This window comes from Balaenoptera borealis (genome assembly GCF_965194805.1).
Source record: "Balaenoptera borealis genome assembly, chromosome: 4".
Lineage (NCBI taxonomy): Eukaryota > Metazoa > Chordata > Mammalia > Artiodactyla > Balaenopteridae > Balaenoptera > Balaenoptera borealis.
The window spans coordinates 82,133,086-82,147,954 of NC_138861.1; the positions used below are offsets into that span (position 1 = coordinate 82,133,086).

The 14,869-nt window shown below is 37.6% G+C and overlaps 1 protein-coding gene across 7 annotated transcripts in view; it reads right to left on the reverse strand.

The window, feature by feature from the left end:
* The window catches only part of GUF1 (GTP binding elongation factor GUF1), a 43,660-nt gene extending 36,030 nt beyond the window's left edge, over positions 1-7,630 (reverse strand). For 2 of the 7 annotated variants that reach the window (XR_014244101.1, XM_082390579.1), the window contains exons 1-4: positions 3,480-7,628; positions 1,447-1,558; positions 1,148-1,296; positions 782-862 (exon numbers count right to left, since the gene is read on the reverse strand). Coding sequence is in view for 5 of the 7 variants with exons in the window: in XM_082390579.1 (XP_082246705.1) it covers positions 782-862; positions 1,148-1,296; positions 1,447-1,558; positions 3,480-3,644 (507 nt within the window). In the remaining 2 variants the exon portion in view is untranslated. Of the gene's footprint in view, positions 1-781; positions 863-1,147; positions 1,297-1,446; positions 1,559-3,479 lie in introns of all 7 variants that reach the window. The other 5 variants (XM_082390578.1, XM_082390577.1, XR_014244100.1 and 2 more) reach the window with 4 other exon arrangements.
* Positions 7,631-14,869: the final 7,239 nt, after the last annotated feature.

Sequence of the window (14,869 nt, forward strand, 5' to 3'; positions counted from 1 at the left end):
TCCATGCATCTGGATCATTCCCTGTGAAAATTTCTTTCAGTTCAGGAAATGTTTTTAGAGGGCACTGTGTTACGCTTTGGAGACAAAGCAGTAAAACACAGATCCTTAAGGACCTCTAAGCCTCCCAAAGGACTCTTGTGACACATTTTGTAAAGCCCTGTATACGTATGTAAGGTAGAGACTGACTCTCCCTGACAGGCTCAGGGAAGATTTAACACAACAACAAAAAAATCTTTGGGTTTTGAATGAAGAGTCTGTGAGAAACTGAAATGTATCAAAAGCTTACTTTAAATAGTATATCATAGGTCTTATATTCTCATCTCAATATGTTTTCATGGTTATGTTTATACCAGAGAACTTGGTAATGTTACTGATAATGTTTCTTTAAGCCTAACACTTTACAAATTATTACCTTAAAAACACCCAAAATGACCTCAAAAATAAAGATTTATTTTCAAGTTCTGCTAAAAAAATTGAAACCTCAGATTAAGAACTGCTTAAAATTGAGGTTTTTTTGGTAGGATGTATATATAGCATGACACACTTCAAAAATCTCTTGAACAATTCCTCTGAGCAGCTTAACATTTTTAAAAGGATGAACTAGGCAACTTCACAGACAAGTTTAGTGTAATAAAACTTCAAATTAACAGGACCAAAACATAACTTTAAGCAATAAATCTTATTTTCTTCAAACACAAAAATTCTATTTCCCAAAGCATTTTAAGGAAAACCCTGGAACAACCAAATAGCATATCACGTCATATAATATTAAAGTACCTACCTCATTTGCATCCACCACAAGTAAAACACCCTGGCAAGCTGAGAGTGACCTGGATACTTCATAACTAAAATCAACATGGCCCTGAGAAACAAAAAATATTAATGCCTCTAAATGTTAGAGTTTAAATGTTTCTTAGGGAGGGGCATTATGGTAAATCTATTGACTCCACTGGATAAAAAGTTAACAGGTTTCTTTTTTAGCCTGTGCTTGTGAAACAACTTACACTAACATAAGAACACTGAGAAAACAAAAAGCAAAGTGAGGTGTTTAATGTTCAGTTCAAAAACTGAAAACAGGATTTGTCTGCAGTATTAATACAAAGCTGATCTTAATTAATAATAGAGAAAAAATTGATATTAAACTTACCGGTGTATCGATGAGATTTAAAAGGTACTGCTTTCCTTCATAATCATAGAAGAGAGACGCTGTCTGTGCTTTAACAGTGATTCCTCTTTCTCGTTCCACTTGCAATTTATCAAGAACTTGTTTATTATTTTTTGTTTTATCAATTGCCCCTATAAATAGAAATGTTTATTGATATTTCTATGAGCTTTTAAAAAGAGACAATACTGCATATACAATTAAAACCAAACTTTTAAAAAGCATGGTAAAATTATCAATTATTCATTGCCATTAATTAGGTATAGAATATAAAATGAAAATACCTGTTAGTTCCAGGAGCCTGTCGGCTAAAGTACTTTTGCCATGATCCACATGTGCAATAATACTGAAATTTCTAGTGTTTTCAACAGGGAATCTAGACATATCAATTTTTTCCTAGAAAGGGGAGAGACATACTACATTTATGAGTATAAATTGTGCACAATATGAAACAAGTATACTAAATTAAAGAATGTTCGTTTAGTCTTCTTAGAACAATTTCCTTTATAGCATTTATATTGTTTATATTATTCCTCTGACAGTAAAGAGACGTATGGCTAAAGTCGTATTACAAGCAATGGATTACAACAGGACCATCAAAAACATTGGTTTCACTGTCAAAGGTGACCATATAGCTAAATAAGTCTCATAATATTTCCATCACTCGAGGGCCAATGAGGAACTGAATGTATTTTCATGAATGGAGAACACAAGATACGTAGAACTCCTCTACAGCCTTAGAGCAGCGGTCCCCAACCTTTTTCGCACCAGGGACCAGTTTCATGGAAGACAATTGTTCCATGGATGGGGGGCAGGGGGAGGTTCAGGCGGCCATGCGAGTGATGGGGAGCGATGCGGGGCGGCAGATGAAGCTTCCCCCCGCTGGCCCTCACCTCCCGCTGTGCGGCCCGGTTCCTAACAGGCCTCAGACCAATGCTACCACTGCCTTGGAGCACCTGGTCTAACAAAATCTCTTGAAACAAAAAAGTTACAGAGAAGCTGAAAGAATAAAAGGAAAAGTTTTCGCCCCCATCACATATTTAATCAACAGTCTACTTAAAAATCTGTGCTCCTAGTAGAGCCTTCAAAAGTTTAATTTAGATGATTTTATTTGACAACTTCTTCGGAGAGAGAGAAGGAAAAAAAAAAAAAGATCACATCAGGAAAAAAAGCCTCTTAGTTATCACTTTAATTCTTAAAATATTTTGAAAAGTTAACTTCTGATTTTTAGTTGCATACAGCTTTACTGTTTTACTGAGACTCACTGCAAATTGCTAAAAACTGGTATTTAAGTAGATATGTCAGTTTTTTGTACTCAAACATTTCATTTTTCCAATCAAATTTTTATCTTCTACCAGCAAAAAAAAAAAAAGTGAAATTACAGTGAAATACACAACTCTCATGAGCTTAAGTTTCCTTTTTTTATAAGTGCTCCAATACAAGGCGCACAATAAGAGTGCAACTACACCTGAAAGAAATTCTGCAAAAAAACTAAACCTGATTTGTTTGCCCCGTGGATTTCCCCCCACACCATTCAATTCGAAAGATATACAGTCCTGCACCATTTTTAAGATCTGGGAATTGCAACATAAATCCATTTTACATTCCACAGGCATTTTAGAAAAGGGTAAAACCTAATAATTATAGTCTTTTTTATCCGCAGTTACTCATAACTTGCGTTCAGTTACTTTACTGCCTAAACTGTATCTCTTCACAGTTATCAGACAGTATAGTTTTTAGAGTCGCTGAAGTCCCACCTCCTCCAACCACAGGAATACAGTCAGAACTGCACAACCCTGCTCCGGCTGAGACAAAACGAAATAATAAAACAAACAGAAGCTACGGCATACCCAGCACTCCTTACAGTGTAGGTACTGGGCTAAAAGGTCTGTGCCTTACACCGTGCAAGCCTCACAAACAGCCATTCGGAGTTTTATGAGCATCTCATTTAACAACGGAAGAAACAGTCACAGAAAGGTCAGGTAACCTGCCCAAGTCCCACCGCTAAAAAGTTGCACGAAAATGGAACGAGCAGCTTCCCCAGTAGGCTTTTAAAATTAAATACATGCTGAGACCAGCACCTCGCATAGACAATAAAAGAGTTCTGATATCACCAGTGAGGAAAGTTAGGGCGTGACTTGCCCAAGGTCACACTGGTGAGCAACGGAGTCAGAAACCCGAGCGGAGTCCGCGCCCTTCACAGAAGCGCAGCCTCCGTTCACAGGTAGTCCTAGGAAGGCCGACACATTCCCAAATTCGCCAGGAGCCCCCTCCCAAGTTTTAAAACTTGGCTGACGAGAAACTCAGGGGCGGTCACCTTGCGGTCCGCGGAGCTGTAGCTCCTGTCCGGAGGCTTGGACTCGGCTGCAGCTTCCCGGGTCGGCGCGGGGCGAGGCGCGGGCAGCCCCCGACGCGCCGCCCGGGGGGCCCAGGCCGCGAGCGCGCATCTGCGCCAGCAGCCCTGACCCGCAAGCGTCCACATCTCCCCGCGCGACAGAATCGTCAGGAGAGGCTCCCGAGAAGCGACGGCGCCATCACCCCCGCCTCCGTTTCCTCCAAGACGCCCCCGCTAGGAGCTGACAGACAGGATTCAAACACGCCTTTGGAAGCAGGGAGGAAGACTTGAGCTGGGAACCACCGCCCAACCAGCGGCCGCGGCAGGATGCCCAAGATGCTCGGCGACTCGCTGACGTCCGGACGTCGCATGACGTCTTGACGTCAGCGTGCCTCCGCGCGGAGCTGTAAGGAAGTCACGTGAGGGAAGCTCTCGCGGGCAGTGTTACTTGTGCTCTTAGCGAAACCTTGGGGGTTAACCTACCAAATGACAAAGTACGAGAGTAACTTTTAAAATCTAGAAGTTGAGGTGTATTCTCCATGTTGTCTGCGGGATCGCTAGTATTGAAGTGCATCCGAATGGAAACGGGCAGTAAAATTTATTGCAGTAATGTATCCTAGGAAAGTTTGGGCCAGAAGTGAAGGTGGAAAAAAATTACATCCTGAAAGCCCTTAATCTCTATCACCTTCGGGTTACCACTTCAACAGTGTTTACCTTGTGGGGCGGGCAGAGCTCTAAGGTGGAAGATAACGGTAAGAGATAATGAGACCTGTATACCACATCTAGTGTCTGTCTCCCACTATCTCCCGTGGACATTTCTGCAATATGCAGGGTTTGGTGCAGAAGAAAAGCAGCGGCTGTATTGAGTTCACCATTGTACTGTTTCTAGTTATTTCTTGGGACTACTGTAAATTAAAACAATACTTGATACATCACTAATTGCTACTGTCATCTTACAGAATGAACTTAATAGCTACCTTGAAATGTATTGAACACAATCGTTTCTAATAGTTCATATAAGTTAGTGTTGCCCAAATTTCAATAATTTGCATATTATCCTCAATGATTTTCACCATGTCCTCATACCGCTATTATATACGTGATATTTTTCTTTAAATCAACTTACCTTTTATACTTGAATGAGTTTATTTTAAAAGAAAAATTTGTATCATTTTCTATAAATGGAAAAAGCACTGTGACCTGTCCTAAATTTCAAAGTAAAAATAAGTGTAATTAATAATAAATGTGATTCAATTCTAAATAAATGTTACCTGATAAAGGCTCAGAATCTCTCTTGATTAAAAATGGGGATGAATAAGCATTAAAGAATTTTAAAACATAGCACCAAACTGAGATAATTCTTCTTGACCTAATCAGCAGTATTGAAGTAAAATTGAAAGGAGAAGAATTTTCTCTGTATGATTCAGTGTCCTTAATGCCATGTCTATGTTCAACCTAAAATTATCTTGGTACCTCCATTAGTCCCACACTTTGGGAATACTGCAATATCTTATGTGGTTGACATTATACTCCCAGACCCAAGATGAAATATGTATTTATTAGAAAAATACTGAGCATGCCTGTCATGTAATGTACTAGATGTGCAAACTCAGACAAATTAAGCAAATTGTCTGAAATTGTATAATAGGTAAATGGAAAAAATCTATATTTGAATTCAGATTAAAAACCAAAGCTCTAACCTCTACAATACCTTTGACAATACCTCTACAATACCTTTTAGTATTCAACCTGGGAAGAAAGGGGAAGTGGAGTCACTATAAGTTTCAAAGTTGAGGTATTGTTTTTCTGGGCCTTGAAGGATAAAAAGTTTTTCTGAAAGAGATAACTGGAGCCTAATCAAACAGAGGGATCATTGCCAGCATAATTGTACTTACTATGTTCCCAATACTATTCTACACACTTTGTATATATCAACTCAATCCTTACAGAGCCCTCTAATGCAGGTACCTTATGATTGTTTCTATTGTACACGTATCTGAGAAAAATGTGGCCCAGGCTTTTTAAGTAACTGCCTAAAGTCACAGAGTTAGTGATGAAGTGGGCTGTGAGCCCAGGTGGACTGGATCCAGAGTCTACGTCCCTTAACCACTCCATTAAACTCTGCTGAGCGAGGGTAAATGAGTAAAAAGGTATGACATTGAGTTAATGCTCAGAAGAGGAAAATGGCCAAGATTAGAGCCTCGGCATTTTACTTGAGGCAAGGGTTTCTGAAGAGCACACATAATTAAAAACATTTAAATGGAGGCTCATTTCCCCGTAGAAGGGAATGTATAATAAGGAAGTTACATTCTTGCATAGTACAGTCATCTTCAACTATTGTATTTATGTTTTTAAACATATTTGAAGGGTCTATTGATTTGCTAGGGCTGCAAGAACAAAGTACAGTAGGGGGGGTGGCATAAACAAAGAAATTTATTTTCTCACCGTTCTGGAAACCAGAAGTCCAAGATCAAGGTGTCAGCTGTGTTGGTTTTTTCTGAGGCCTTCCTCCTTGGCTTATAGATGACCATCTTCTCCCTGTGTCTCCATATGGTCTTCTCTCAATACCTGTCTGTGTCCTAATCTCCTCTTCTGATAAGGACACCAGTCATATTGGATTTGGGCCCACTCTAATGACCTGTTTTTAACTTAATTACCTCTTTAAAGACTTTATCTTTAAATATGGTCACATTCTGAGGTGTACTAGGGGTTAAGACTTCAACATGTGAACTTTAAATATCAATTCAGCCCATAAGAGAGGGAATAATAAATTTAAAAATTATATATATAAACAATAATTTTTATCACCTCTAAATTCTGTTTCAAAGTTACTGATATGTTGGAGCATTTTTAACATTAGTAATACCATTAATAAATATTTAATATCAGTTCAGTAGTTATCACAGGTACACACACAAGCTTAGGGCAACTTCACATGATGTTAACAAAGGATCTGGATCTCCAGAGTTGTTATTAACAGGATAAAATGGTGCCCCAACATGTCTACAGCGGAAAATACAGCTTGGAATTCACATTTCAGTTAGTTTTTTAAGTCTTCTGTGATTTATTTTTTTGAGTTTCATATTTTTTTTCAAATTGTGCACATAAATTAAGGCTTTATAGATATTTTTATATCAGAAAATAGCAAGTATCTGGGGAAAAGAGGAGAAAAATTGGTTGGTGTTACATATGGAAAGAACAATTTCAGCCAAGTTTCTGAAGGACCTTGGATAGGGTCTTTGCTACTTACCATTTCACTATCATTCCGTGCAGAAGTGATTGTAAGGAAATAACACAGGTTTTCCTTAGGAAGCCTACTATGACAATGGTGTGTAAATGAATTGAAGAGGAAAGTGGATGAAGTAATGAGAGAGAAACAGAGGCAGAGAGAGGAGAGTCTTCTATGTTATAATCTAGGTGAGACACAGTAAGGGCCTGAAGGAGTCACTGGAGTGAATAGGGATGAAGGAGTGATTGGTAGACATTTTGAGATAGAATTAACTGAGTTAATTTGATGTAGAGAGAGAGGGAGGCATCCAAATTTTCTAACTCTGCTAGATTGGAGAATGTAATTGCTGTTTACCAAAATGTGAAGCATAGATATTAAATATCTCACAGGTAGTTGTAAATGGAGCTTGGGAAAAAGTTCAGGGCTAGAGTTTTGGAACCCTATATAAAAAGGTAATAAAACAAAAACTGTGGTACTGAGTGAGTTTTTGAGGTCAGAGAGTAGAAAATAAAATAGTTGAGAAAAGCACTTGCCATATCTTAGGGTATCCTTTTGTGAAATAAGAAAAACAAGCCTTACAGTCACAGAATAGCTTGTATGGTGTGTGTTGACATTTTTCAGGAATTTCCTTAAGTATCCAAGAGTACAGTATTAAGCCATGAGGATGCAAACATGAAATAGATATGATTTATTTATATACATTTATAAAGAGCTAACTATCTGTCATATACTCTTCTAAGCATGTTATAAATATTACCTCAATTAATCCTCAAAACAATCCTATGATTAGTATAATTGTCTGTGTTTCACACTTGAAATGTATCAACTGGTCTCTGATTTCCACTCATCACAGGTATTATCTACTGGTTTAAAAAATTCACTAGGACTACAAGGGAAAAAGCAGCATTTTGTTCCGTTTTGCACTGTTGAAACTTCTGTGGTGGTCTTGTCAGATGAAAACCAACCCGATTACTTTCTAACTTCATGGGATATAGGTCTTTATGGTTTAAAAAGATCCTTAAAAGCAAAGCTTATTGTCCACAAATTTCTCAATGAGAAATTGATTCAGGGATTTAGAAATAACTAAAATGACTTGTCTTTGGCATTCTTACTCTTACTGTTTGGGGTGTATAGAAACCTGTTTGGCGCCCCAGTTTAAAGTCTTTGACCTGCTGAGATGATGGGGTGCTCCTGCATCAAAGTAAGTCACACACGAATGGCCCAGAGCTTTGGTTCTCAGTCAACTAACTTCCATAACCCCAAGGGAAAGCCCAATGTTCTTTGGACTGTCGTATGTTTGGGAGCACACAGCTTCACTAGGAAGAAGATGAAAGTTATGTCCTCTTCCAAAACTATGTCGGTGAGCAACTGTATTTCATTTAAGAGGACTTCAGTAAGAGTTTCGATGGATTTTGCTATAAAAAATTAAATTACTTATAAGTAATTTAATATGGATGTTGATGTATAATTTTTATCTTCATAAAATGGGGGAAGGCATTAGGATTAGAAGTGTTTAAACTGAAAAAGTATCCAAACCCAACAAGTACAACAGTAGCAAAATAAGAGACAGCAATAAAAGACACATTAGTTCTTACAATGTTCCTACCAGAAGGTGTACTGTCATTCTGGTCAGAATCACATGGCTTTCACACAAAGTCAGCAGGGTCTTCTTCAAAGGAAAAACTAGGTGCTGATAGGAGAGAAAAATGAAGGTGGATACTGGGGAACAATAAACGTTCATTACAGGTATGAAAGGATTCGTAAACAACCCAGCGAAGTGCATTTCTAAGTGTACAAATGCCAAGGGAAATAGATATTTATTCCTGAAGGGAATTAATTTTTCTGTGACTTCGTCTTAGATAATCACATTAGCATCTAGTTCTTACCTGCTTTATTTTTTGCTTCCCTGACATCTTTTATTCTTTCATTGTGAATCATTACTTGCTGATTAATTTGTCCTCTTCTAATTGCTTTGATTCTTAATGTTAGTTTTAGATTTATTAAACTCTTCACATAAATATTCATTTATTTGAAAGGGAGTTAGTTACCTTAGGGACAGTATCATTTCCAAAATTTTGTGCTTATTTCTCTTTGGCAGTTGTAGAACTTATTTCTTCCTTGCTCCCAATTTCTAAAGAAATTGTCACATCTAGAGTAAAGAATAAGAAGAATAAACTCTTTTAAAGTTGCACTAAGAAGATGAAAAAAGTAAACAACAGTCAAAAAAAAAAAAAAAGCCTAGGGGCTCTACTGAAAAGCATCTCTGCAGATTGCAGTAGATTTAAGTTTGCAATAAAATATGTGAGCAGAAATTGTTGGCACATTCAGGCTGTCTATCAAACAGCTTTGCATCACAGGTAATAGTCTGCCATCAGAAGCTTCTGCTGTGGCTACATTAAGATTGTAGCCTTTTATTTATTTATTTTTTAAGGTACACTTACCTGCAATATCTCAGTAGTTATAGGAGATGTTTTTATACATCATACAGTCCAAAAACTTCCTTCTATTGATGAGAAAACTGAGATCCAAAGAAGCTAATTAAATTGACTGAGGTCAAATAGTGGGGAGAAGGCAGCTTGTGTTACTGGATGCAAGGCTACAAGTTTGCAGAAATGATTGCTAGGGAAATCTCGGAAATGAAACTCAGTGGCTGTCTTAGTGGAGAAACTTGATTCTGTTCTTCCAGAAAAAGATGAGCTGTAGGTCCTCTGGTATCATTTCGTTGGATGAATGTAATGTCTCCTATTTCCCTTCTTTGTCAAAATAAATGATTTAGGGAGAAACAGTGTATCTGACATTAAGAGGAGACATTATAATGGGTATGGGTTTGCCTTGCCAGATAAATTATCTGACCTTCTTAGAAAATGAGAGATGCAGAATATGTGCATGGTATTTGTGAAGATGCCTTAACTGGATTCTCTGCTTCCCAGCCTATCACCAGGCTGCAATTAAGCTGTTGAACTAAGATCTCATCTGAACTAGAGTCTCATGGAAAGTCACAACTGCGAAAGGATCCTTTACCAAGATCACTCAGTGATTGTTGGCAGCAGTCAGATCCTGTCTGCTGGACTGAGGACCTCACTTCCTACCTCTCTGTTTACTGGAGATCTCCCAGTTCCAAGCCACCTGGGCCTCTCCCACAAGCCAACTTGCATCATCAAAGTGTGTAAATCAAGAAGGCAATAGATTAGAGTCTCCTAGCAAGATAGAATAACTCAATTACAGCCATAACACCACATCACCTTTGCCATATTTTACCAATTAGAACCAAGTTACTTGTCTAGACTACACTCAAGGGAAGGTATAGTACAAGGCATGAACACCAAGATGCTGGAACCAATGGGAGCCATGTAAGATGCTGCCTATAACAATTAGAAGACAGCATTTCCAAAAAGGCCTGTTGGTGTAACTGTTATTCTATGAGAACCATAGTGTGATATCCACAGCCTAACATTCACAGCCTAAAAACTTGCTTAGCAGATTTCCATACAGAAACACTGATGCAATGGAAAGTAAAAGGAAGATTTGGCAGATGATTTTATTGTATTTAAAGCACATACTTATTTTGGCAATAAATAAATGCCAGAAATCATTTATAACCTACAATTTCTTATTTCTCCAACCAAAAAGTTAATCAAACAATTATTAATGACATTTGAATTGTATTTATTTTTGAGACTTCATTTTTTAAAAGTAGTTTTAGGGTCACAACAAAATTGAGAGTAAGGTACAGAGATTTCCCATATCCTCTGTGTGCTGCATATTAATTAATTCTTCCTCCTCCCAACCCCTGGCAATCACTGACTGTTTTTTTTACTGTCTCCTTAGTTTTGCCTTTTCCAAAATATCATGTAGTTGGAAACATACAGGATATAGCATTTTCAGTCTGGCTTCTTTCACTTAGTAATAAGCATGTGATATTTCTATATGTCTTTGCATAGTTTGATCACTTATTTCTTTTTAGCACTGAACAATATTCCATTGTGTGGATACACCACAGTTATTTATCCTCTCACAGACTGAAGAACATCTCGGTTGCTTCCAAGTTTTGGCAGTTACAAATAAAGCTGCTGTAAACATCAATGTGCAGGTTTTGGTGTAGACATAAGTTTTCAACTCCTTTGGGTAAATACCAAGGAGTGTGATGCATCTATTTTTTAATAGAAATGTTTGTCTTTAATATTTGCTGTTATCAATTAATTTATCAGTTTTGCTAATTACTATGAGTTATTACTGTTTCTAACTGCATGATCTATATATCACATGATCTATATATATATATATATATATATATATATATATATTAAAACAAGCTCATGTAAGTTATAAAGGCCATTACATGATGTGAGAAATATATTTTAAATGGTCAGTCCTGAAAATCAATTCTGTCAAATGAATTTGGGACTGTATTCATTAGTAGTGTTCTTTGTTAAATGCTGTGAACAAGAATAGTGGATATTCCATTTATCATTGAATCAATTTATCAGTTAATTGGAAGCACAGAGAAGTAAACATATAAGTGAAACAGTTTTAATAAACTGCAAATTGGAAATGACTGAGAAAAGAGAAAAGTTAAGATTGATGGGGATTTCACTATGTTATGTGACATTTTAGAGTATGTTACTCTGATAAGATGTTAAGAAATCCTGTTAACACAATTTTTATTCATAATGCATATCCATTAGTCTTGACAAAATTCTAAAAAATGATACAAAAATGTTCAGTTACCTTATTTGGTTTTCATTAATTCAACAATTTTCATTGAGCATCCAGGTACTGTGCTATATACTATGATGAAATACAAATGTAAATAAGCTCTAAACTATCGTCCCAGGATGGAATATAAGCCCTGGATATAATTATGTCAAGTGGTAAATTATGGCTGTAATGAGATACGTAAAAGAAAGATTTTCAACTTATAGCAGTAATTGCCTATGATATATTTAGCCTAAATTCTGTGTTTCACCACAAATGCTTCTAACCAACTGAAGCTATTAGGCCCTAATGTATATTGAACTTTCACCAGCTATAGTACAAGTGAACTTTCACCAGCTATAGTACAAGTGATATCCTTTTGGCCCTGTGGTTTTCTCTTTAACACTGGGCACAACTGAAAGACCCTTTCCTGACCAATGTACCATGGGGCTTATTTTTAACTAAACTTGTAGAGACTTACATACCCCTGTGCTTTATCCAGAAAGTAAACACCAATCCTCATCTAACATAACCATCATGAACTCCCACCACTTCCCTAGCTCATAATGCTTCATGCAGTTTCCCCTCAGAAAACTAGTCATTGAATTTTTCACAGGTGTGTGTTCTCTTGCTTTGCCAGTCAGTAAATTCTGTGCTCACTTTGATGATCACAATAGTGGTTCTGTTGTTTCCTTCCGAGTTTTGGAAATCAGAGCCAAAACATTGCTCTCTTAAAGCCTAAAATCTGTCTGTAAGAGATGAGATCGTGAATAACCAAAAGCACTTCAAGAAAAAGGAATGGTGTACAGGTCAGAATGGTTGGTATAACTTAATAAATGGTTTCAGTATAGCTGAAGAAAAACATGCGTCCATCAGAATGAAGATAAACAAGAAACAAAAAAAGAAGAAAGGGTTCAAGAAGCAAAGGTTGACAGTGCCTTTACAGGGTCCACAGCTGTGAGTTCCTTGAACCAAGAACTTTATCTGCTGGCCAGACGTGGAAGCATAGAAAGCTGAAATAAAGTCCCCAGGCTCTGATTCCACCTCACTAACTAATCTTCCAATTATCTTCTGCCTTGCATATAGATTTCTCTGCAACATTCTTGGTCAAATGTACCTTTTCAGTTTTGAAGTTAAAAATTTGAAGCCCAGTAATTCTCACCTCTCATGAATGTCTCCTCCCTGGTGTGAAAGATTTAGGATTAAGGAGACGACACTAACACACATATGCGCTTTTTATAAGCGACTACAAATATACATATTGCAACAAAAAGAACATGTACTAGTTGCAAAGTTTGTGTAAGAATTCTTACTGTCCAAAAATTGTACCAACTTCCACTGAAAGAACAGAGAAGTATCTGCTCAGTGAATATGCTGCCTCCCTTTTTGAGTTTTTTATGGATCAATTTATAACCAACCTCACAATCAATATTTCTTCCCACTAGTCCCTTTTCTCACTTGGGCCACTCATGTGGTTGCTGTGGAACATTAACATTCCTAAAATCCCTACAGTTTAATTGAGAGGGTCTATAACTGTAGTGTAAGCCCTGACATTTGGGTCTTTTCTTTTCTGTAATGCAAGTGCCTGACTTAAGCTTTGAATGCGGAGGCCTCCACGTCAAAGATGGCTGTCTCAAATAAACACATTGCCAGGCACAGGATTAGTTCAAGAGCCACGCCATGCCTGATCCCCTCCTTTGTTTCAGAGACCTTAGTTGGTTTTGATAGCTGACCACTTGGGCCACTTGGTTTTATTCTCCTCCTACACTTTAAAGTCCTGCTCTAATGTTTTAAATTCACCAATAAAAAGTGGGCTCATGACTCCTTGGTCCCCCACCCTTGACCCCAATAAAGGTAGAACCCCAGGCCCACGTTATCTCTCTCTCTCTCTCTCTCCCTCCCTCCCTCTCCCTCCCTCTCCCTCCCTCTCTCTCTCCCTCCCTCCCTCTCTCTCTCTCTCTCTCCTCTCCCTGCTACCTCTCTGTGTGGCCCCAGTTGTGCTATGTAATTTCCAGAACTTGTAAGTAATAAACCTTGTTTCTTTCAGAGTTTCCTGTGATTATTGCTGAGGGCATCTGGCAACATAAGAATGCCAAGGGCCAGTCCAGCCACAGCATTGGTGTAAAATCTAGATCTCCAAGGGTCTCAGGAATCTTCCTAAGTCATTTCTATGGGTGGGCTGTCCTTGTGCACTTGTTCCTCAATGGTTAAAATCATTTTTCTTGGGAATTCCCTGGTGGTCCAGTGGTCAGGACTCTGTGCCCCCCTGTAGGTGGCCAGAGTTCGATCCCTGGTCTGGGAACTAAGATCCCACATGCCGCATGGCGTGGGCAAAAAACCAAAAAAAACATTTTTCTCATACAGAGTCCTCAGCTTTATCATAGAAATTTTGCCCAGACTCCAGCAACAGGTGATTCCAAGTATTTTCAGATAGTGGAATACTGATCTTTTTTCTAAACCCCCATAGGTATTCTGCTGGGAATTGTGAAGTAATTTTGTAGCCTAGTGCCATTTTAAACAAGAGACTCCAGATTTTTTTAAAAGAAAATAAAGTTGTATTCAAAATATTATTTTGTTACTCTGTACGCTACTTTCCCCAGCTCATGTTTGTGAATGAAAATATAAATACTGCAAAGAAGAGAGTTTTCCTTGATAGGGCTCCTCTGTATCAAGGCAATGTCTGAGTAAACGTCCTATTAAGTTAAAACTCTAAGTTGTAAGTAGTTCGTGAGGTCCTCATGCCAAATGAAGGTCGCGATATCGTTTTATGAAATAGAATTTATGCATTGACATTTAGATATAGGCCATGTCTGATAATTTTTTTAAATTCTGTAACTACCTTCACCCAGTGAATATAATAAAATATTCAGTTTAAACTTGGAAAAAAATCTAAGTAATGGTACAATTGCAAAGGTATAATTATGGCAGAGCATTGGGAAAGAGTTTGCCCTTCACTGATGAAAGCAATATAGCCAGTATATGCTTGTGTCTTTACTGATTGGTGCCTAAGGGAGTTTAGTCAAAATAATAAGGGGTATCTTGGCAATAAAGTTCATTCTTAGCCTTTCTGTTATTAGAAATCTTATTTCTTTATTAAAAACTAAGAGATGCATGCTGAAGAAATGTTTTATGTCTATCGTAATCACAACCTGTCTACATGACAATGTAAGTACTCTTCCCATCCACCACCATCTTCTGGGTAAAATGGATTTTTCATAGAAATTTGTATACTATCAAAGTAGAGTTTACTAAAAATATTTATGTGTTGAGTGACTGTGAATAATGAACACAAGAGTAACAGGCACCTTCTATTGATCCAACTTCTTTTCCACCTAGAAGTTATGGGCCATGAACAAAAAAAAAAAATGAAGTCATTTATGTCCACCGCTAGGGAAGTGGAACTGACAAATGTCCACATCTGGATGCAACATAAACTTTTGATTAGGCC